Source organism: Chelon labrosus, assembly GCF_963514085.1.
Source record: "Chelon labrosus genome assembly, chromosome: 1".
In the NCBI taxonomy this organism is placed as follows: domain Eukaryota; kingdom Metazoa; phylum Chordata; class Actinopteri; order Mugiliformes; family Mugilidae; genus Chelon; species Chelon labrosus.
This window is the reverse complement of record NC_140337.1, coordinates 19426971-19451326: the sequence shown is the minus strand read 5'-3', so window position 1 is coordinate 19451326 and position 24356 is coordinate 19426971. Positions and strand designations below refer to the sequence as shown.

General features: G+C 40.8%; 4 protein-coding genes across 4 annotated transcripts; all 4 read right to left on the bottom strand.

The window, feature by feature from the left end:
• Positions 1-222: 222 nt before the first annotated feature.
• Positions 223-3123, bottom strand: LOC311491676 (uncharacterized protein; the record flags this gene model as incomplete). The annotated part of the gene is made up of 4 exons (XM_084549661.1): positions 223-365; positions 1749-1856; positions 1939-2698; positions 3112-3123. 4 exons carry the CDS (start codon positions 3121-3123, stop codon positions 223-225), a joined length of 1023 nt encoding a protein of 340 aa, XP_084405787.1.
• Positions 3124-6896: 3773 nt separating this feature from the next.
• Positions 6897-8575, bottom strand: LOC311491666 (uncharacterized protein; the record flags this gene model as incomplete). The annotated part of the gene is made up of 2 exons (XM_084549651.1): positions 6897-8099; positions 8565-8575. The coding sequence occupies 2 exons, from the start codon at positions 8573-8575 to the stop codon at positions 7238-7240; spliced, it is 873 nt and encodes a 290-aa protein (XP_084405777.1). The 3' UTR covers positions 6897-7237.
• A 7594-nt stretch (positions 8576-16169) lies between these two features.
• On the bottom strand, positions 16170-17373 carry LOC311491657 (uncharacterized protein; the record flags this gene model as incomplete). The annotated part of the gene is made up of 3 exons (XM_084549639.1): positions 16170-16371; positions 16476-17189; positions 17319-17373. The coding sequence occupies 3 exons, from the start codon at positions 17371-17373 to the stop codon at positions 16220-16222; spliced, it is 921 nt and encodes a 306-aa protein (XP_084405765.1). The 3' UTR covers positions 16170-16219.
• Positions 17374-21385: 4012 nt separating this feature from the next.
• On the bottom strand, positions 21386-22595 carry LOC311491648 (immunoglobulin alpha-2 heavy chain-like; the record flags this gene model as incomplete). Its single annotated transcript, XM_084549626.1, has 3 exons — positions 21386-21441; positions 21737-22444; positions 22541-22595. The coding sequence occupies 3 exons, from the start codon at positions 22593-22595 to the stop codon at positions 21386-21388; spliced, it is 819 nt and encodes a 272-aa protein (XP_084405752.1).
• Positions 22596-24356: the final 1761 nt, after the last annotated feature.

Sequence of the window (24356 nt, the reverse complement as noted above, 5' to 3'; positions counted from 1 at the left end):
GTGAACACCACCCACATTATTAAAAAGGCCCAGCAGCGTCTTTTTTTTTTTTCCTGAGAACGTTTAAGAGGAACCAACTCCCTACACCTCTGCTGAAAAACTTTTACCACTGCATAACAGAGTGTGTCCTGACCTGTGGATGTACAGTGTGGTAGGCCAGCTACACTGCATCAAGACTGCTCAGTAGATCATTGGCTCCCCACTCCCACACCTAGAGAAGATCTACTTGAGCCATCTTCTCAGACGAGCCACAAAGATCCAGGATGACCCCGCCCACCCAGGACACTCTCTTTTCACCAGCCTTCCCTCTGGCAGACTCAGAGTCATGCGAGCCGGCACAAACAGACTTAAACACAGCTTCTTCCCTATGGTTGTGAAGAGACCATCAAGACTGAAAGTGAACATTCTGGAAACCTCTATTATGAATAAAAATTTAAAATACAAGCCAATTTCGATTATTGAAGTCATGTAGACAAAATCACACTGGAAAGAATAGTGATTTTGTAGTGTGGCCATAGCACAACATTTAGAGTATGTCATATCTGGTCTGCTGCAGGTTGCACAGCACTGCGAGAAAAATACTATACTGAATATTCATGTCCCCAGTTTTGATATTCATTGATTTCAGACACCAAAACACCTGTCCACACTCACAACCAGTAAGGTCCCAATACCACACTATGAAAATAAGCCACTACTAAGGCAAATGTAAACTACTTTCTATGTTGTTGGGTAGGTTAATCTGCAGCAATACATTGTATCTTGTAAGATACATTGCATTACTGTCCTGCGAGAATCATGCATCTCTAAAAAGTCAACTGTTGCTAATTTGTTTGACAATGCATTTTGTAGCTAATACAAGACGGTCATTAAAATGTGTACTTAGTTTAAAGATTAGGGGGATTTTCTCAACCCTTAAAAGGAACACCTTATCCTTCAGTTTGTCAAAAAAAGTGTTAAAAATCACCAGTTGTGGCAGAAAAATGTTCTGGAAGTGCTCTGTTTCTAAGAATTAGAAACACAGACACAGTTAGCAGAAAGAGATTATGACGCAGAGTACCAGCCTCACACAACCACAGGTTATTACATTTTGACTACAACCACATGGAGACGATAAAAGGAAACAGCTCTGGGTGTGTTGCTGTGCGTGGCGACTTTTTGTTCTAATGTAGGTTGAAGGTCTATCATTGTGAATTGTTCTTGAGCCGTAAAGGCTTCTTTCCTGTCAAACAATCAACACATGGTCACAAGGGTTGGAAAAGCTCTTTTATATATTTGAAAAGCATATTTAACATGTTTATTGGAAATGAAATCAAGGTCATACAGTCATCACACTTAGCCGAAACAATGACGAGACAAGAATTTACACGTCATATTCTACATTAAAAGAGAAATTATTAAGTCTGAGACAAAGAAGAAACATGTCCAGCTCTACTGCTTTACAATGAAGTACACACATTGACTCCAGGTGTCGTCCTTCAGGCTTCTTGATCTGTTGTTCTCCCTTGACACATTGTCATAGAGGCTATCTTCATCTTGATGACCCTGGTGATAGAAATAGTAAACCATAAACTTGTTGACAGAAATAAGAAACAAAAATATATTTTTTATTGAAGCATAAATTACCTCTGCAAGTCTTGTGGATGGATCTGAAAATCGTTCTCTGGACTCTGGAAAACAGGAGTAAACCTTATTAACAAATGACATTGAATGCATATGCACTATATACACAATATGACACCAATTACCTGTACAGAGGCAACTGTTGATGTTGTTGATCACACATGCCAAGACAACCGTTAAGATAGTGGTGAATGTGACGACCACACTCAACACAGACACCAAGTCCAGTCCCTCTGTTAATTATGAAAGCAGGAGACAGTACAGAGTTTTCAGTTGTGTTACAGTTGGCGTAAATACTACTAAAAATAAGACAACCGTTCATATTATGTAACTCACCCACCAACTCCAGCTTGGTCCCATTTCCAAACAGTATGTGTCCACATGAGGCAACAGCACAGTAGTAGATCCCATTATGAGACAGATTCAGGTTCTTCATCGGCAGGTTGTAGACACAGGTGTGTGTTTGTGTGTTGTTTTTCCTCTTGCACTGATCATTTCTGTCTCCATGAGTGTAAATGAGTCCTGGATGAGAATCTTCAGAGTCTTTGAACCAGTAAACACTGTGTCCTTCATCACAGGTCCCCGTTTGTACTGTACAGTTCAGAGTCACAGAGCCTCCTGGCTGGACGGTCTCAGATGAAGACTGATGAACTGAAGCTTTAATATTCAAATCTGAACCTTTTACACTGACTGTAACACCTTCTGCAAATTCAAACTTTACTGAAATTCTACGTGCGCAGTAATAAGTAGCTGAGTCTGAAATACGCAAATCTGAAATATACAAGTGGTTTTTACCATTTTTTGTTTCCAGTGAAAAGCGTGAATTGTTCAAAAATTCATCATAAAATGTCCCAGTGCTATCATGGATGTAGAAAGTAGAAATGAGCTTTGGTTTCTGTCCCAATGTTTGCTTATACCAGGTAAACCATGCTTTCTCTTCACTTCCATCATAGAAACATTGCAAAATTATACTTTCACCAACATTTACTGATTTGAAACCACTCTCTTGATGAACAGATGAGGACTGATGTGTCTTCTGAGCTGAAGCGACTGGAGAGAGAAAGCAAATACACAACTGATTTCATATTTTAGAAGATAAATTACAGTATAGAAATGAGAAACGATTAGAAACAGTGTCACTGAGAAAATACAAACCACAGTCACTAAAACACAACTCACCCTTTCCCCACAAGAACAAACATGTCAGGTAGAAAAGAAACGTTAGAGATGTCATCGTGTTCAAATCGGGGGTGAAAAGAATCTCGCTGTTGAGCTTCACCGACTCTTCAAAGAGAAGACTTTGTTTGATTGGCCAATCTGAAGTGAAACCGTACGTCCCATTAAGGAAACATGTTCACAACCACAGTGGCAAGCTTGCTATTTGGTCAAGGGGTAGGACTTGTTGAAAGACATTTGAAAAACGTAGTAGCTCTTTAAGCTGACTTTAGCTAACTCCTTGACCGTTTGTTAAGATATAAATAACCTCACATTCTCACCCATGTAAGCCCTTACAGATATCACTGATATGTCATGTTCCACATTTTTGTTCAGCAGTTGGTTTCTTTAAAGTGTTTCTCATTCAAAAACCATGGTCTTACTCAAACTACGGGATTTTGCATTTAAAACCGGGGACTCTCAGGCCTACACAGATGCTCAGAGGAGCTTTAGGAGGGGCATCACTGAGGCCAAGCTCAGATACAATAGCATCACTTCAGTAGCAATAGCTCCAGATCAATGTGGCAGGGGATAAAGATACTGGCTACAGAGAGAGCCACATGGACACCGACACCATGGACCACACCCTCCTTGACACCCTCAACACCTTCTTTGCACGCTTTGATCATGAGATCAGTGCAGACATCACTTCCCCCACACCACAACAAAAGGAATATCCCCTACAGCTGCAGCAACACCAGGTCAGAGTTGTCCTTCATAGAGTCAACATGAGGAAAGTGGCTGGCCCTGATGGTGTCACTGGAAAGGTCGTGTGCGGAACAACTATCAGAGGTATTTACCAACATTTTCAACTTCTCAGTCTGCTGTCCCAGCCTGCTTTGTCAGCCACCATAATCCCAGTACCGACAAAGAGCACAGTGAACTGTCTAAGTGACTACTAAAATCCCTGCTGCCTTCGGCCCCATCCACACGGAGACGCTTTTTGGTTTAAACGCAGATGTTTTGCATCCTTTTGGCCGATCGTCCAAACGAATCCTGTAACGCATTGCCGTAAAACGCACTTTTCTGAAACCTGGTCCCAGGGTGAAAAAATTCGCAAACGCAGCTTTTGAGTTTTCATGTGGACAGCGAAAATGGCGAAAAACGCATATGTGCGTTTCGATGATTTCATCGACACACCCCTTGAATAGCCTTCCACCTCTTATATCCCGTGAGACGTCTCATAACAACATCAACAACGATGGCGGACTACATGCTAGTGTTCCTGCTGGAGAAGATATTGAGCCTATTATGGTTACTAGGGCAAAATATAATTTCTCCTTGAGTTTGGTTTCTTCTAAAGCTGATTTGTAAACAGTGCGCATGCTCTGGCTCTTCCTCTCCGTATTTGGTGAATTTCTGAAACTGAAACAGCGCCACCTATAGGCCTGGAATATGAAGTGGCGTTTTGAGTCGTGTTGAGACGAATCCGTGTGTACGCAAATACTGAAAATGAAACGATGCCAGGGAAAACAGAGGGGGAAAAGATCGTTTTGGTACGTGTGGACGGGGCCTTAGACCAACACCAATTTGCATAGGGGCAAAGAGGTCGACAGAGGATGCAATCATCACGGCTCTCCACACAGCTCTTTCGCACCTAGATAATGACAACACCTATGTCAGGAGGCTGTAGATTGTGTGCTTTCATCCCCCACAAACTGGTTCAAAAACTGAGCAACTTGGGCTTAGGCAGTCCACTGTGCCGCTGGATTCTGGACTTCCTAAGCAATAGATCCCAGAACATCAGGATGAGTGACATAACATCATCCTCAACACCGTCACCCCGCAGGGCTGTGTCCTTAGCCCTCTTCTAAGTGCTCACCATTCACCCATGACTGTGCCCCCATTCACACCACCAACACAAATTTGCTGACGACACCACCATTGTAGGACTGATATCCAAGAATAACGAATCAGCCTACAGAGAAGAGGTTCAGCATCTTGTGCGGTGACAATAACCTGGACTTAAACACCTCTAAGACCAAGGAACTTATAGTGGAAATCCGAGCACACTCTGCAGTCTGCTCTCTGTATACAGGTTGACGAGGTTCAGAGGGTGGAAAGCTTTAAGATCCTTGGTGTCCATATCTCTGCTGATCTCACCTGGGCTTCACATGCATACCATTTGCACTACTGTTTAAGTGTTTACTTTTTTAAAATGCTCCCCTCACTGTACCATTACACCCTGGTCAGGTCGCCAGTCTATTGTAGAGCTAACATGGAGAAACGGACAACTATTCGCACTCACATGCAATTTAGAATCACCAATTAACCTGACGAGCATGTCTTTGGACAGTGGGAGGAAGCCGGAGTATCCGGAGGGAACCCACGCAGACACAGGGAGGACTTCCACAGAAAGGCCCCAGTCGGCTTGGATTCGACCAGGAACCTTCTTGCTGTGAGGCATCAGTGCTAACCACCACACGACAGAAAACAGAAACAAGTCAAGACAGAAACAAGTCAAGCAAATTTCTGATGGGTTACCCACAGAGTTTCCTATTTAAACCTCTAACTTCCTACCAGTCCCCTAGAACTGAAGAAGCTACTCGGATGAGTGGTGAAACGTCTTCTCAAAAAACTCTACAAGTCCCGCTGCCTTTTTCAAATGCTTTTTGGATATACCATGGCCTGGATGACTGAGAACCTTCACAGACAGTTAAAGACGGTTAGTTTTTCCGATCCACAATCAATTCATTTGGAGATATTTCAGTTTGGAACAATTTTACTTAAAACTAAACTACTTCCAGAACACAGCAAGATTTCTAATGAGAGGATGCAGGAAACGCCGAGTATTTAAAAGGAGGATTTTATGAATCAATTTTGGATCCTTCAAATTAAGATCAATATAAATCAGAAAAACTATTTTTTTTAACCCAGGCCTAATCTCTACTTGACCAAGACTGCTTGACAATTCCATTTGTCTTAGCTTGTAATGCAGCTTTTTTTTGCAAAAAAATGAAATGGAATAAACCTTTAAACCCCGACCTTAAGTAATGCCTTGAATGTTGTACAATGAGAAAATGCGTTCTTAAGAACCAAGATGCAATTTATTATAACAGTTATAAAACAATGAACCACATGGAACTGTTGGAAAGAAAAAGATCCTGCGTGGCATGTAAACACAATTAGTAATAAAAATACTGGTAGGTGAGCAAAGCAGCAAATAGTCTCACTTTCATCCATCAATATGAAGTCTTTATTTGAATCCATCAATATGAAGTCTTTATTTGAATAACACTTTTCAATCAATAGTACAAAGTGCTTCACAAAAGTGCTTCACAAAAACATAACTATCTGCAATCTTAAGTGATAAATGCTCCATATATTCATTATTGGATGATTTAGAGTTATAGCCGTTCAACATGACATAGAAATAATAGAAATTAAGCCTGTGGATTCTACAAAGACTTTTCCCTGTGGTACAAATCAGGACATTCTACAGTCTGACTGTGACCAAATTTAAATACAAAGGGACAATTCCACTGCCTTGATACTTTCTTACAATGGTCGACTTCTGACTGTAAAATTTGCACATTTTATCTGTTTAATTGCTAAAACCACAAAAGAATTCAGGATACATTTCTGCTTAGGATCAAAACCAGTGCTTCATATGGAGCCAGAGAGTTCTTTTTTTGTTCAGTTTATAGTAATTATTTACAGTTTAAGTGAAATTACACACAAAGTATAACTACTCAAGTCTTTTCCCTGTGGTACAAATCAGGACCTTCTGCAGTTATAGAGTGTGACTGTGATCAAATTTCAAATAAAAAGGGCCATTTCCACTATATTGACTTCTGACTGTAAAATTTGCACATAAGTGAAATTACACACCAAGTAGAACTACTAATGTCCTGTTATACAGAGACAAAGCTGAAACAGTTTTATCACTTTACACCAGAGTAGATACATGTTGCCACTGTGTCATCTGTTTGATTTCTTGATCGATTGGCCTTCTTCACCCTTAAAGCAGCGTAATGGAGGTTTTCTTCAGCCTGGCAACTCTGCTAATAAAATAGAAAACAGCAACTGACAATGTAGCATATACGTAAGGAGAAACAATTTCAGTAGTAAGATTATTTTGAAAGTTATTTGGATACCTCTGAGTTCATTGTGTATGAAGCCGAAAATCCTGCATGAGACTCTGAAACACAAAGAAAAGCTGTGTTTCTATAATGTTAAAATTCAGTAATTACGCAATAAACAGTACGATTTACCTGTAGCTTGCTGGCTGTTTCTCTTGTATGTGTACAGTAAGGCAGCCAGTAAAAGTGCAAGGACAGTGGTGAATGTCAAAGCGCCACCCAAGAAATATACCAAGAAAACGGAAACCTCACCTGCATGACATGGACATGTAATGACATTTGCGATATTATCTTTACGGAATAATCATAACTGTTAATCAGATAAAAAAATATCTGTGACAGTTCGACTCACGTTTCAACTTCAGCTTGGTCCCATTTCCAAACAGTATGTATCCACATGAGGCAACAGCACAGTAGTAGATCCCATTATGAGACAGATTCAGGTTCTCCATCGGCAGGTTGTAGACACAAGTGTGTGTTTGTGCGTTGTCTTTCCTCTTGCACTGATCATTTCTGTCTCCATGAGTGTATATGAGTCCTGGATGAGAATCTTCAGAGTCTTTGAACCAGTAAACACTGTGTCCTTCATCACAGGTCCCAGTTTGTACTGTACAGTTCAGAGTCACAGAGCCTCCTGGCTGGACGGTCTCAGATGAAGACTGATGAACTGAAGCTTTAATATTCAAATCTGAACCTTTTACACTGACTGTAACACCTTCTGCAAATTCAAAAACGACTGAAATTCTACATACACAGTAATAAGTAGCTGAGTCTGAAATACGCAAATCTGAAATAAGCAAGTGGTTTTTGCCATTTGTGGTTTCCAGTGAAAAGCGTGAATTGTTATATTCGTCATATAATGCTCCATCGTCATCATAGATGTAGAAAGTAGAAATGAGCTTTGGTTTCTGTCCCAGAGTTTGCTTATACCAGTAAAATCTTGCCGACACATCTTTTCCATAAAAACACTGCAAAATTATGCTTTCACCAACATTTACTGATTTGAAGCCACTGTCTTGATGAACACATGAGGACTGATGTGTCTTCTGAGCTGAAGCGACTGAAGAGAGAAAGCAATTTATTTCATAATTTATAAGGTAAATTAAAGTATAGAAATGAGAAACTATTAGAAACAATTCCACTAAGATATGAACTGCAGTCACAAAGACACAACTCACCCTTTCCCCACAAGAACAAACAGGTCAGGTAGACAACAAACTTTAGAGATGTCATCGTGTTCGAATCGGTGACTTGAGTGAAAAGAATCTCGCTCGTGAGCTTCACCGACTCTTCAAAGACAAGACTTTGTTTGATTGGCCAGTCTGAAGTGAAACTGTATGTCCTATTAAGGAAACATGTTCACAGCTACAGTGTCAGGCTTGGTATTTGGGCAAGGGGCAGGACCTAAGACCTGTTGAGAGCTATTTAAAGAACATAATGGCTCTTCAAGTCATCCTTAGATTTTAAATTACCAAAATATAAGTTACTATGAATTCTTACCCATGTAACTCTTTACAGATGTCACTGACAGATCATACTCTATGTGTTTGTTCAATATTAGGTTTTGTTAGATCACAGAAAATCCCTCCAAGAGAATAGCAGTTGACTTTGAAATTTACTTTCACAAGGACTAAATCTAAATACTTTTTCTCCATCTATGTCCCAGACAGCCGCCAGTTCTCTGAAGTGGGGTAGTCTCTTTTCTTTGAGTCATCAGGCCATCAGTTTCGCCAATTTACACCACACTAGAATAATGGCAGTTGTTAAATACAACGACAACACACTAAAGAAGGGGGGTTGTGTTTCTTCAATGATTTGAAAAAGGTTCAGTTTTGCAATGTCTGATAGGGAACAGGCCTGTGTGCCGTGTGAAATCTAAAGTCTGTTAAAATAAGACATAGCTGCACAACACCACTGTTGCAGCACCTGAACAATAGCATGTAGTGAACGGCACAAATGTGTGTCTCTATGAGATTCAGATAGTCGCTCCTGACGTAGCTCCAAAACCATGACTAAAGCATATCACACTTTAGCCTCTTTTTCCAGTGTCTCCCCCGTATGAAAAGACAGGACAGAGATCAATGAGCACATGCAACTCATTTATACTGTCAAAAAACCTGTAGGGGTTGTAAACAAGATAGACAGCTGCATCATGATGATGACAGAGACCTGGCTGCTTGAGAACATCCCGGACCTAGCTGTGGAGCTAGCAGGCCGTACAATTTTCCGGACAGTCCACACATCAGACTCGGGTAGAGGATGGGACGTGTGCGTCTCAATTAATAGTTGGTGTACGGACACTGCTGTCATTGAGAGACACTGCTGTCCAGACCTGGAATTTTTACTTTTTCAGTCTCCTCCAATGGGCCACAAAGCTCCAGGACGACCCCGCCCACCCTGTACACCCATGACTGCGTCGCCAGCCATGGCTCCAACACCCTCATCAAATTTGCAGACGATACAACCCTTGTGGGTCTGATCAACAACGATGACGAGGCACCATACAGGGAGGAGGTCCAAGCACTGGCAGCCTGATGCAGTGACAGACACCTCAACCTCAACACCAGGAAAACTAAATAAATCATCACTGACTTCTGGAAGTCAAGGACCACACTGCACTCAGGTCTGAGCATTAATGGGGAAGAAGTGGAACGGGCCACACATTTCAAGTCTCTCAGACTATACATCTCAGAGGACCTCTGCTGGACTGTGAACACCACCCACATTATTAAAAAGGCCCAGCAGCATCTCTTTTTCCTGAGAACGTTGAGGAGGAACAAACTCCCTCCACCTCTGCTGAAAAACTTTTACCACTGCATAATAGAGAGTGTTCTGGCCTATGGATGTACAGTGTGGTATGCCAGCTACACTGCATCCGAGAAGAAACAACTGCAGCAGGGTCATCAAGACTGCTCAATGGATCATTGGCTCCCCACTCCCACATCTAGAGGAGATGTACTCCAACCAACTCCTCCGACGGCCCACAAAGATCCGGGACGACCCCACCCACCCAGGATACTCTCTTTTCACCAGCCTTCTCTCTGGCGGGCTCAGAATCATGCGAGCCGGCACAAACGGTCTTAAACACAGCTTCTTCCCCATGGCTGTGAAGAGACCATCAAGACTCAGTGACGTGATGGTTCATATCTTGTGAGTGTTCATCTTCAGCTCAGCAGCTTCATTTTATTGTAGAAGAATGGTCACTTAAGGTGGTGTACGGCGACATGAACTTATATCCCGCTGAAAGTGAGCATACTGGAAACCTTCATGATGAATAAACATTTAAAATACAAGTCATTTTTGATTATTGAGGTCATGTAGACAAAAAAAAAAAAAGCCCTGACTCACTTATCACACTGGAATGAAAAGTGATTTTATATCGTGGCCATAGCACAACATTGAGAGTATGTTGTATCTGGTCTACTGCAGGTTGCACTGCACTGCTAGAAATAAACTATACTGAATATTCATGTCCCCAGTTTTGATTTCATTTCACACCAAAACAGTTAATCTTGATTATTATTATTGTTTTATAGATTCCCCTTTCGCCAGATTGTTCTCTAATTTGCCTCCAACATTTAAATCTGCCTCACAAACTTTTACTTTTTAAATGTAGGTAGCATGCAGTATATTGACAACAGCACCAGATGAATTGAAAATACTATTTTCTCTTCTGTGGTTGATGCAAGTCCAGATGATGCTCTGCACTCTACAGCAGAATTCATGTATCTAGCATTAACCTCATGCATTAACTGATCAATGTAGTTAAAGCAATGCAATGGTGCTTCTCTCTAAACAGCTAATCAAGCAGTGGTGGAAGAAGTATGCAGACCCTTTGCTTGAGTAAAGGTCCTAATATCATACTATGAAAATATGCCACTACTAAGGGAAATGTAAACTACTTTCTATGTTGTTGGGTAGGTTAATCTGCAGCCATGCAACATATCTTGTACGATTATCATGTAACATTTGTAGCATTGCTTTTCTGTGAGACCATCCATGTCTAAAAAGTCAACTTTACATGAACTCAGAAAAGCCCTGTTGTTTTGACATTGCCTTTTTTTTAGTTAATGCAAGACCGTCATTAAAATGTGTACTTAGTTTAAAGATTAGGGGGATTCTCTCAATCCCTTAAAGTAACACATAATTCTTCAGTTTGTCAAAAAAATGTTTAAAATTAACAGTTGTGGCAGAAAATTGTTCTGGAAGTGCTCAGTTTCAAGAGTCATGTTTTTTAACCAAAATATTTGTACAAGGCCACTTTCACCACACTAGCAAAATAACAATATGTTCTTTGTCTGTATGCTTGTAGACACACTTAGCAGATATAGATTATGATGCAGAGTACCAGTCTCACACAACCACAGGTTATCACATTTTGACTACAACCACATGGAGACGATAAAAGGAAAGAGCTCTGGGTGTGTCGCTGTGCGTGGCGACTGTGACAAACATTTTGTTCTTATGTAGGTTGTAGGTCTATCATTGTGAACTGTTCTTGGGCAGTAAAAGCTTCTTTCCTGTCAAACAATCAGCACGTGGTCACAAGGGGTAGAAATGCTCTTTTATATATTTGAAAAGCATGTTTAACATGTTTATTGGAAATCAAGATCATACAGTCGTCACACTTAGCTGAAACAATGACAACGAGACAAGAATTTACACGTCATATTATACATTGAAAGAGAAATTATGAAATCTGAGACGATGAAGAAACACTTCCAACTCTACTGCTTTACAATCAAGTACACACATTCAGTCCAGGTGTCGTCCTCCAGTCTTCTTGATCTGTTGTTCTCCCTTGACACATTGTAATAGAGGCTATCTTCATCTTGATGACCCTGGTGATAGAAATAGTAAACCATAAACTTTTTGACAGAAATAAGAAACAAAAATATATTTTTTATTGAAGCATAAATTACCTCTGCAAGTCTTGTGGATGGATCTGAAAATCGTTCTCTGGACTCTGGAAAACAGGAGTAAACCTTATTAACAAATGACATTCAATGCATATGCACTATATACACACTATGACACCAATTACCTGTACAGAGGCAACTGTTGATGCTGGTGATCACACATGCCAAGACAACCGCTAAGATAGTGATGAATGTGATGGCCACACTCAACACAGACACCAAGTCCAGTTCCTCTGTTAATTATGAAAGCAGGAGACATTATGGAGTTTTCAGTTGTGTTACAGTTGGAGTAAATACTACTAAAAATAAGACAACCTTTCATATTATGTAACTCACCCACCAACTCCAGCTTGGTCCCATTTCCAAACAGTATGTGTCCACATGAGGCAACAGCACAGTAGTAGATCCCATTATGAGACAGATTCAGGTTCTTCATCAGCAGGTTGTAGACACAGGTGTGTGTTTGAGTGTTGGGATTCCATTCACACTGATCATTCCTGTCTCCATGAGTGTAAATGAGTCCTGGATGAGAATCTTCAGAGTCTTTGAACCAGTAAACACTGTGTCCTTCATCACAGGTCCCCGTTTGTACTGTACAGTTCAGAGTCACAGATCCTCCGAGCAGGATAGTCTCAGATGAAGACTGATGAACTGCAGTGTTATTATTTACACGGACTGTAACACCTTCTGCAAATTCAGATATTACTGAAATTCTACGTGCGCAGTAATAAGTAGCTGAGTCTGAAATACGCAAATCTGAAATAATCAAGTGGTTTTTACCAGTTTCTGTTTCCAGTGTGAAGCGTGCATTGTTCACAAATTCATCATAAAATGCCCCACTGCTATCACTGATGTAGAAAGTAGAAATGACCTTTGGTTTCTGTCCCAATGTGTGCTTATACCAGTAAAACCATGCATTCTCTTTACTTCCATCATGGAAACATTGCAAAGTTATACTTTCACCAACATTTACTGATTTGAAACCACTCTCTTGATGAACAGATGAGGACTGATGTGTCTTCTGAGCTGAAGCGACTGCAGAGAGAAAGCAAATACACAACTGATTTCATGTTTTAGAAGATAAATTAGAGTATAGAAATGAGAAACGATTAGAAACAGTGTCACTGAGAAAATACAAACCACAGTCACAAAAACACAACTCACCCTTTCCCCACAAGAACAAACATGTCAGATAGAAAACAAACGTTAGAGATGTCATCGTGTTCAAATCGGGGACTTGAGTGAAAAGAATCTCGCTGTTTACCGACTCTTCAAAGACAAGACTTTGTTTGATTGGCCAATCTGAAGTGAAACCGTACGTCCCATTAAGGAAACATGTTCACAACCACAGTGACAAGCTTGCTATTTGGGCAAGGGGCTGGTCTTGTTGAAAGACATTTGAAAAACATAGTTGCTCTTTCAGCTGACTTTAACTACCTCCTTGACCGTTTGTTAAGATTTAAATGACCTCACATTCTCACCCGTGTAAGCCCTTATAGATATCACTGACAGGTCATGTTCCACATTTTTGTTCAGCAGTTCATTTTTTTAAAATGCAGAAAATGTTACCTAAAGTATTATAATCACATCCAACACATGGCTCAGTGATTAAGGCTTTTCTTTGCACTGTAATTAAGCAGTGAATGTTCCTGCCTTATTGTAACTGGCATTGAGCTTAGCGGTAGTTCAGACAGGTCAGCTGACAGATCATGTAAAGCATCCGTTGGTCCGTCCATATTCCCCTGGGTCAAAATCTGGTGAAGTGATATTGTACTTTGGAGAAGCTGTTTAGAAATACCTCAAAATGGGCATTCGCTTCCCAAAAGCCATTTGAACTGGCCATTTGTGTGTCTCAGAGAGCAGTAAATGATCACAAATAAAGGCATACATATGACGAAATAACACAGAATAAAGATAGTGGCATTATTTTTACTCAAATGGAAATGGTGGAAACGCTGAGTTCTCTATCACAGGTCCAGAGTGTACTGTGCAGTTTAGAGTCACAGTCTCCTGGCTGCATGGTCTCAGGTGAAAACTGATGAACTGAAACATTAACATTCAAACCTGAACTCTTTAAACTGACTGTAACACTGCAAATTCGAAAATGGAAGAAATTCTACTTATCCAGTAATAACTAGCTAAGTCTGAAATACGCAAACTGAAATAATCAAGTAACTGTTTCACTGTTTTCATTTTCCATCGTGAAGCGTGAATTGTTCTTGAATTCACCATAAAATTCTGTTTCAGCAAATATGTAGAAAGTAGAAATGAGCTTTGGTTTCCGTCCAGGCGTCCAACCTTCTGTAAAACCTTTTGTGTTACATCGCCATTATAGAAACATTGCAAAATTAAGCTTTCACCAACATTTACTGATTTGAAGAATGGATGTAAACCAATGAGTCTTCTGAGCTAAAATAAATGGAGAAATTAAGCAAAACTCCACAATCCATTTAATCTAATGAGTGAGTAAATAACACAATAGCAATGCCATGCAGAATGCACTCTCCAAAACACAAACTCTCCCATTTCTCCCAAGAAAATAAACTTAGGAGATGCCATCGTGTTCAAATTCTTGAGCTGAATGAGAAGAACCTTGCTTCTGTCTTCACTCTACAGACAAGCTTGGCTTTGAGTGGCCAAGCAAACGTGACTCACTATGTTCTATTAAGGAAGTATGATCACATCTTCTCTGAATCCTGTGGCATCGAGAAATTTTGTGTGGTGTGAAAATAAGAGACACAATGATAGGAGCTTGAAATTCTCCAGTTTATCAAAAGCTCAAGTAAAACCACTGATGGACAACATACTTTAATGCTGAGCTCCATGACAGCCTATACTCACTTTATCAGTTTGGGTTAGTATTTGGACAGTTACTATTCTCCGGACATTGAATACATGATGCTACAGTGCAGACCCTTCTACTTGCAGGTTGAGGGTCTTACTCAAACTACGTGATTTTGCATTTAAAACCGGGGACTCTCAGGCCTACACAGATGCTCAGAGGAGCCTTAGGAGGGGCATCAGTGAGGCCAAGCGCAGATACAATAGCATCACTTCAGTAGCAACAGCTCCAGATCAATGTGGCAGAGGATATCGATACTGGCTACAGAGGGAGCCACATGGACAGAGAAACCATGGACCACACCCTCATAGACACCCTCAACACCTTCTTTGCACGCTTTGATCGTGTGATCGGTGCAGACATCACTTCCCTCACACCACAACAAAAGGACTGTCCCCTACACCTGCAGCAACACCATGTCAGAGCCTTTCTTCATACAGTCAACACCAGGAAAGTGGCTGGCTTTGACGGTGTCACTGGAAAGGTCCTTAAGTCATGTGCGGAACAACTATCAGAGGTATTTACAACCATTTTCAACTTCTCAGTCTGCTGTCCCAACCTGGTTTGTCAGCCATCAAAATTCCCAGTACTGACAAAGAACTGTCTAAGTAACGACTAAAATACCTGCTGACTTAGACCAACACCAATTTGCAATGGGGCAAAGAGGTCGACAGAGGATTTAGAGTTATATACATTCAGTATTTGACACACTAGTTTGTTTTATTTTGTGTCAAATAAACATAGAAATAATAGAAATTAAACCTGTGGATTCTACAAAGACTTTTCCCTGTGGTACAAATCAGGACCTTCTGCAGTTACACAGTGTGGCTGTGATCAAATTTCAAATAACAAGGGACAGTTCTACTATATTGATACTTTCTGGCAGTGGTAAACTTCTGACTGTTAAATTTGCACATTTTATCTCAGTTAAATTGCCAAAAATACAAAAGAAGTCAGGATACATTTCTGCTTGGAATCAAAACCAGTACTTCATATGGAGCCAGAGAGTTAGTTTTTTATTCAGTTTATAGTAATTATTTACAGTTTAAGTGAAATTACACACAAAGTAGAACTACTCATGTCCTGTCATTCAGAGACAAAGCTAAAACAGTTTTATTAGTTGATACCAGAGTAGATGCATCCAGAGTAGATCCTTTTACTCTGAGACACACCTAAAATATGATAATTTTTATTGCCTAACACCAGAGTAGATGCATTTGTCCTCTGCGTCATCTCTTTGACTTCTTGAATGATTGGTCTTCTTCACCCTTAAAGCAGCGTAATGGAGGTTCTCTTCAGCCTGGTGACTCTGCTAATAAATAGAAAACAACAACTGACAATGTAGCATATACGTAAGGAGAAACTATTTCAGCAGTAACATTATTTTTAAAGTTTTTTTTTTAAGTTATTTAAAGTTAGTTATTTAAAATTATTTTGAAAGTTATTTAGATACCTCTGAGTTCATTGTGTATGAAGCCGAAAATCCTGCATGAGACTCTGAAACACAAAGAAAAGCTGTGTTTCTATAATGTTCAAATTCAGTAATTACGCAATAAACAGTACGATTTACCTGTAGCTTGCTGGCTGTTTCTCTTGTATGTGTACAGTAAGACAGCCAGTAAAAGTGCAAGGATAGTGGTGAATGCCAAAGCGCCACCCAAGAAATATACCAAGAAAACAGAAACTTCACCTGCATGACATGAACATGTAATGACATTAACGGAATAATCATAACTGTCAATCAGATAAGAAGATTCTGATTCTGAAGAAAACATCTGTGACAGTTCTACTCACGTTTAAACTTCAGGTTGGTCCCATTTCCAAATAGTATGCGTCCACATGAGGCGACAGCACAGTAGTAGATCCCATTGTGAGACAGATTCAGGTTCTCCATTGGCAGGTTGTAGATACAAGTTTGTGTTTGTGTGTTGTTTTTCCTCTTGCACTGATCATTCCTGTCTCCATGAGTGTAAATGAGTCCTGGATGAGAATCTTCAGAGTCTTTGAACCAGTAAACACTGTGTCCTTCATCACAGGTCCCAGTTTGTAATGTACAGTTCAGAGTCACAGAGCCTCCTGGCTGGACGGTCTCAGATGAAGACTGATGAACTGAAGCTTTAATATTCAAATCTGAACCTTTTACGCTGACTGTAATGCCTTCTGCAAATTCAAACTTTACTGAAATTCTACGTGCGCAGTAATAAGTAGCTGAGTCTGAAATACGCAAATCTGAAATATGCAAGTGGTTTTTACCATTTTTTGTTTCCAGTGAAAAGCGTGAATTGTTCAAAAATTCATCATAAAATGTCCCAGTGCTATCATGGATGTAGAAAGTAGAAATGAGCTTTGGTTTCTGTCCCAATGTTTGCTTATACCAGGTAAACCATGCTTTCTCTTCACTTCCATCATAGAAACATTGCAAAATTACACTTTCACCAACATTTACTGATTTGAAACCACTCTCTTGATGAACAGATGAGGACTGATGTGTCTTCTGAGCTGAAGCGACTGCAGAGAGAAAGCAAATACACAACTGATTTCATATTTTAGAAGATAAATTACAGTATAGAAATGAGAAACGATTAGAAGCAGTGTCACTGAGAAAATACAAACCACAGTCACTAAAACACAACTCACCATTTCCCCACAAGAACAAACATGTCAGGTAGAAAACAAACGTTAGAGATGTCATCGTGTTCAAATCGGGGGTTTGAGTGAAAAGAATCTCGCTGTTGAGCTTCACCGACTCTTCAAAGACAAGACTTTGTTTGATTGGCCAATCTGAAGTGAAACCGTACGTCCCATTAAGGAAACATGTTCACAACCACAGTGACAAGCTTGCTATTTGGGCAAGGGGCAGGACTTGTTGAAAGACATTTGAAAAACGTAGTAGCGCTTTAAGCTGACTTTAGCTACCTCCTTGACCGTTTGTTAAGATATAAATAACCTCACATTCTCACCCATGTAAGCCCTTACAGATATCACTGATATGTCATGTTCCACATTTTTGTTCAGCAGTTGGTTTCTTTAAAGTGTTTCTCATTCAAAAACCATGGTTCAATGGCAAGGTGAGGGTCTTACTCAAACTACGGGATTTTGCATTTAAAACCAGGGACTCTCAGGCCTACACAGATGCTCAGAGGAGCTTTAGGAGGGGCATCAGTGAGGCCAAGCTCAGATAGAATAGCATCACTTCAGTAGCAATAGCTCCAAATCAATGTGGCAGGGGATAAAGATACTGGCTACAGAGAGAGCCACATGGACACGGACACCATGGACCACACCCTCCTAGACACCCTCAACACCTTCTTTTCACGCTTTGATCATGAGATCAGTGCAGACATCACTTCCCCCACACCACAACAAAAGGACTGTCCCCTACAGCTGCAGCAACACCATGTCAGAGTCGTCCTTCATAGAGTCAACATGAGGAAAGTGGCTGGCCCTGATGGTGTCACTGGAAAGGTCGTGTGCGGAACAACTATCAGAGGTATTTACCACCATTTTCAACTTCTCAGTCTGCTGTCCCAACCTGCTTTGTCAGCCACCATAATCCCAGTACCGACAAAGAGCACAGTGAACTGTCTAAGTGACAACTAAAATCCCTGCTGACTTAGGCCCCGTCCACAGGGAGACACTTTTTGGTTTAAACACAGATGTTTTGCATCCTTTTGGCCGATCGTCCAAACGAATCCTGTAAACGCATTGCCGTAAAACGCACTTTTCTGAAACCTGGTCCCAGGGTGAAAAAATTCGCAAACGCAGCCTTTGAGTTTTCATGTGGACAGCGAAAACGGCGAAAAACGCATACGTGCGTTTCGATGATGTCATCGACACACCCCTTGAATAGCCTTCCACCTCCTATATCCCGCGAGACGTCTCATAACAACATCAACAACAATGGCGGACTACATGCTAGTGTTCCTGCTGGAGAAGATATTGAGCCTATTATGGTTACTAGGGCAAAATATCATTTCTCCTTGAGTTTGGTTTCTTCTAAAGCTGATTTGTAAACAGCGCTCAAGCTTTATGCGCATGCTCCGGCTCTTCCTCTCCGTATTTGGTGAATTTCTGAAACTGAAACAGCGCCACCTATAGGCCTGGAATATGAAGTAGCGTTTTGAGTCGTGTTGAGACGAATCCGTGTGTACGCAAATATTCTTGAAACGATGCCAGGGAAAACAGAGGGGGAAAAGATCGTTTTGGTACGTGTGGACGGGGCCTTAGACCAACACCAATTTGCATAGGGGCAAAGAGGTAGACAGAGGATGCAATCATCACGGCTCTCCACACAACTCTTTCGCACCTAGATAATGACAACACCTATGTCAGGAGGCTGTAGATTGTGTGCTTTCATCCCCCATAAACTGGTTCAAAAACTGAGCAACTTGGGCTTAGGCAGTCCACTGTGCCGCTGGATTCTGGACTTCCTAAGCAATAGATCCCAGGACATCAGGATGAGTGACATAACATCATCCTCAACACCGTCACCCCGCAGGGCTGTGTCCTTAGCCCTCTTCTAAGTACTCACCATTCACCCATGACTGTGCCCCCATTCACACCACCAACACAAATTTGCTGACGACACCACCATTGTAGGACTGATATCCAAGAATAACGAATCAGCCTACAGAGAAGAGGTTCAGCATCTTGTGCAGTGGTGCGGCGACAATAACCTGGACTTAAACACCTCTAAGACCAAGGAACTTATAGTGGAAATCCGAGCACACTCTGCAGTCTGCTCTCTGTATACAGGTTGACGAGGTTCAGAGGGTGGAAAGCTTTAAGATCCTTGGTGTCCATATCTCTGCTGATCTCACCTGGGCTTCACATGCATACCATTTGCACTACTGTTTAAGTGTTTACTGTTTTAAAATGCTCCCCTCACTGTACCATTATACCCTGGACAGGTCGCCAGTCTATTGTAGGGCTAACATGGAGAAACGGACAACTATTCGCACTCACACGCAATTTAGAATCACCAATTAACCTAACAAGCATGTCTTTGGACAGTGGGAGGAAGCCGGAGTATCCGGAGAGAACCCACGCAGACACAGGGAGGACTTCCACAGAAAGGCCCCAGTCGGCTTGGATTCGACCAGGAACCTTCTTGCTGTGAGGCATCAGTGCTTACCACCACGCTACAGAAAACAGAAACAAGTCAAGACAGAAACAAGTCAAGCAAATTTCTGATGGGTTAACCACAGAGTTTCCTATTTAAACCTCTAACTTCCTACCAGTCCCCTAGAACTGAAGAAGCTACTCGGATGAGTGGTGAAACGTCTTCTCAAAAACTCTACAAGTCCCGCTGCCTTTTTCAAATGCTTTTTGGATATACCATGGCCTGGATGACTGAGAACCTTCACAGACAGTTAAAGACAAAGAGTTTTTCCGATCCACAATCAATTCATTTGGAGATATTTCAGTTTGGAACAATTTTACTTAAAACTAAACTACTTCCAGAACACAGCAAAATTTCTAATGAGAGGATGCAGGAAACGCCGAGTATTTAAAAGGAGGATTTTATGAATCAATTTTGGATCCTTCAAATTAAGATCAATATAAATCAGAAAAACTATTTTTTTAACCCAGGCCTAATCTCTACTTGACCAAGACTGCTTGACAATTCCACTTGTCTTTGCTTGTAATGCAGCTTTTTGCAAGAAAATGAAATGGAATAAACCTTTAAACCCCGACCTTAAGTAATGCCTTGAATGTTGTATGTTAAAGTAATGTGGCCCCCATAACATGAGTAATACCCGGGCCATACTTAAGCACAATGAGAAAATGCGTTAATAGTTGGCTATTAAATATACACAGGGCTAAAGTTTAAGAACCAAGATGCAATTTATTATAACAGTTATAAAACAATGAACCACATGGAACTGTTGGAAAGAAAAAGATCCTGCGTGGCATGTAAACACAATTAATAATAAAAATACTGGTAGGTGGGCCGAGCAGCAAATAGTCTCACTTTCATCCATCAATATGAAGTCTTTATTTGAATAACACTTTTCAATCAATAGTACAAAGTGCTTCACAAAAACACAACTATCTGCAATTTTAAGTGATAAATGCTCCATATATTCATTATTGGATGATTTAGAGTTATATCCGTTCAACATGACATAGAAATAATAGAAATAATAGAAATTAAGCCTGTGGATTCTACAAAGACTTTTCCCTGTGGTACAAATCAGGACATTCTACAGTCTGACTGTGACCAAATTTAAATACAAAGGGACAATTCCACTGCCTTGATACTTTCTTACAATGGTAGACTTCTGACTGTAAAATTTGCACATTTTATCTGTTTAATCTGCCAAAACCACAAAAGAATTCAGGATACATTTCTGCTTGGGATCAAAACCAGTGCTTCATATGGAGCCAGAGAGTTCTTTTTTTGTTCAGTTTATAGTAATTATTTACAATTTAAGTGAAATTACACACCAAGTATAACTACTCATGTCCTGTTATACAGAGACAAAGCTGAAACAGTTTTATCACTTTACACCAGAGTAGATGCATGTTGTCATTGTGTCATCTGTTTGATTTCTTGGTCGATTGGCCTTCTTCACCCTTAAAGCAGCGTAATGGAGGTTTTCTTCAGCCTGGCAACTCTGCTAATAAAATAGAAAACAGCAACTTACAATGTAGCATATACGTAAGGAGAAACAATTTCAGTAGTAAGATTATTTTGAAAGTTATTTGGATACCTCTGAGTTCATTGTGTATGAAGCCGAAAATCCTGCATGAGACTCTGAAACACAAAGAAAAGCTGTGTTTCATAATGTTAAAATTCAGTAATTACGCAATAAACAGTACAATTTACCTGTAGCTTGCTGGCTGTTTCTCTTGTATGTGTACAGTAAGGCAGCCAGTAAAAGTGCAAGGATAGTGGTGAATGCCAAAGCGCCATCCAAGAAATATACCAAGAAAACAGAAACCTCACCTGCATGACATGGACATGTAATGACATACATCGATATTATCTTTACGGAATAATCATAACTGTTAATCAGATAAAAAAAAACATCTGTGACAGTTCGACTCACGTTTAAACTTCAGCTTGGTCCCATTTCCAAATAGTATGTGTCCACATGAGGCAACAGCACAGTAGTAGATCCCATTATGAGACAGAGTCAGGTTCTCCATCGGCAGGTTGTAGACACAAGTGTGTGTTTGTGCGTTGTTTTTCCTCTTGCACTGATCATTCCTGTCTCCATGAGTGTAAATGAGTCCTGGATGAGAATCTTCCGAGTCTTTGAACCAGTAAACACTGTGTCCTTCATCACAGGTCCCAGTTTGTACTGTACAGTTCAGAGTCACAGAGCCTCCTGGCTGGACGGCCTCAGATGAAGACTGATGAACTGAAGCTTTAATATTCAAATCTGAACCTTTGACACTGACTGTAACACCTTCTGCAAATTCAAAAACGACTGAAATTCTACATGCACAGTAATAAGTTGCTGAGTCTGAAATACGCAAATCTGTAATAAGCAAGTGGTTTTTGCCATTTTTGGTTTGCAGTGAAAAGCGTGAATTGTTATATTCATCATAAAATATTCCATTGTCATCTCGGATGTAGAAAGTAGAAATGAGCTTTGGTTTCTGTCCCAGAGTTTGCTTATACCAGTAAAATCTTGCCGACACATCATTTCCATAGAAACATTGCAAAATTATACTTTCACCAACATTTACTGATTTGAAGCCACTCTCTTGATGAATAGATGAGGACTGATGCGTCTTCTGAGCTGAAGCGACTGGAGAGAGAAAGCAATTTATGTCATAATTTATATGGTAAATCAAAGTACAGAAATGAGAAAGATATAAACTGAAGTCGCAAAGACACAACTCACCCTTTCCCCACAAGAACAAACATGTCAGGTAGACAACAAACGTTAGAGATGTCATCGTGTTCGAATCGGTGACTTGAGTGAAAAGAATCTCGCTGTTGAGCTTCACCGACTCTTCAAAGACAAGACTTTGTTTGATTGGCCAGTCTGAAGTGAAACTGTACGTCCTATTAAGGAAACATGTTCACAGCTACAGTGTCAGGCTTGGTATTTGGGCAAGGGGCAGGACCTAAGACCTGTTGAGAGCTATTTAAAGAACATAATGGCTCTTTAAATCACCCTTAGATTTTAAATCACCAAAATATAAATTACTACGAATTCTTACCCATGTAACTCTTTACAGATGTCACTGACAGATCATACTCTATATTCGGTTTTGTTAAATCACAGAAAATCCCTCCAAGAAAATAACAGTTGACTTTGAAATTTACTTTCACAAGGACTAAATCTAAATGCTTTTTCTCCATCTATGTCCCAGACAGCCGCCAGTGATCTGAAGTGGGGTAGTCTCTTTTCTTTGAGTCATTAGGACATCAGTTTCGCCAATTTACACCAAGCTGGAATACCAGCAGCCACTAAATACAGTGACAACACACCAAAGAAGGGGGGTTGTGTTTCTTCACTGATTTGAAAAAGGTTCAGTTTTGCAATATCTAACATGGAACAGGCCTGTGTGCCGTGTGAAATCTAAAGTCTGTTAAAATAAGACATAGCAGCACAACAACACTGTTGCAGCACCTGAACAACAGCATGTAGTGATTGGCACAAATGTGTGTCTCTATGAGATTCAGATAGTCGCTCCTGACGTAGCTCCAAAACCATGACTAAAGCATATCACACTTTAGCCTCTTTTTCCAGTGTCTCCCCCGTATGATGAGACAGGACAGAGATCAAGGAGGACATGCAACTCATTTTTACTGTTTAAAGCCTGTAGGGGTTGTAAACCAGACAAACAGCATCATGGTGATGACGGAGACCTGGCTGCATGAGAACATCCTGGACCTAGCTGTGGAGCTAGAAGGCCGTACAACTTTCCGGGCAGACCGCACATCGGACTCGAGTAGAGGAGGGGGCATGTGTGTCTCTTTTGACAACTGTTGGTGTATGGACACTGCTGTCATTGAGAGACACTGCTGTCCAGTCTCCTCCAATGGGCCACAAAGATCCAGGATGACCTTGCCCACACTGTACACCCATGACTGCGTTGCCACCCATGGCTCCAACACGCTCATGGCCTGAGCATTAATGGGGAAGAAGTGGAACGGGCCACACATTTCAAGTCTCTCAGACTATACATCTCAGAGGACCTCTGCTGGACTGTGAACACCACCCACATTATTAAAAAGGCCCAGCAGCGTCTCTTTTTCCTGAGAACGTTGAGGAGGAACAAACTCCCTCCACCTCTGCTGAAAAACTTTTACCACTGCATAATAGAGAGTGTTCTGGCCTATGTACATACAGTGTGGTATACCAGCTGCACTGCATCCCAGAAGAAACAACTTCAGCAGGGTCATCAAAACAGCTCAGTGAATCATTGGCTCCCCACTCCCACACCTAGAGGAGATCTACTCGAGCCGCCTCCTCTGTCTGGCCACAAAGATCTGGGACGCCCCGCCTACCCAGGACACTTCACCAGCCTTCACTCTGGCGGGCTCAGAATCATGCGAGCCGGCACAAACAGACTTAAACACAGCTTCGTCCCCCTGGCTAAGAAGAGACCATCAAGACTCAGTGACTTGATGGTTCATATCTTGTAAGTGTTCATGTTCAGCTCAGCAGCTTCACTTTATTGTAGAAGAATGGTCACTTAAGGCGGTGT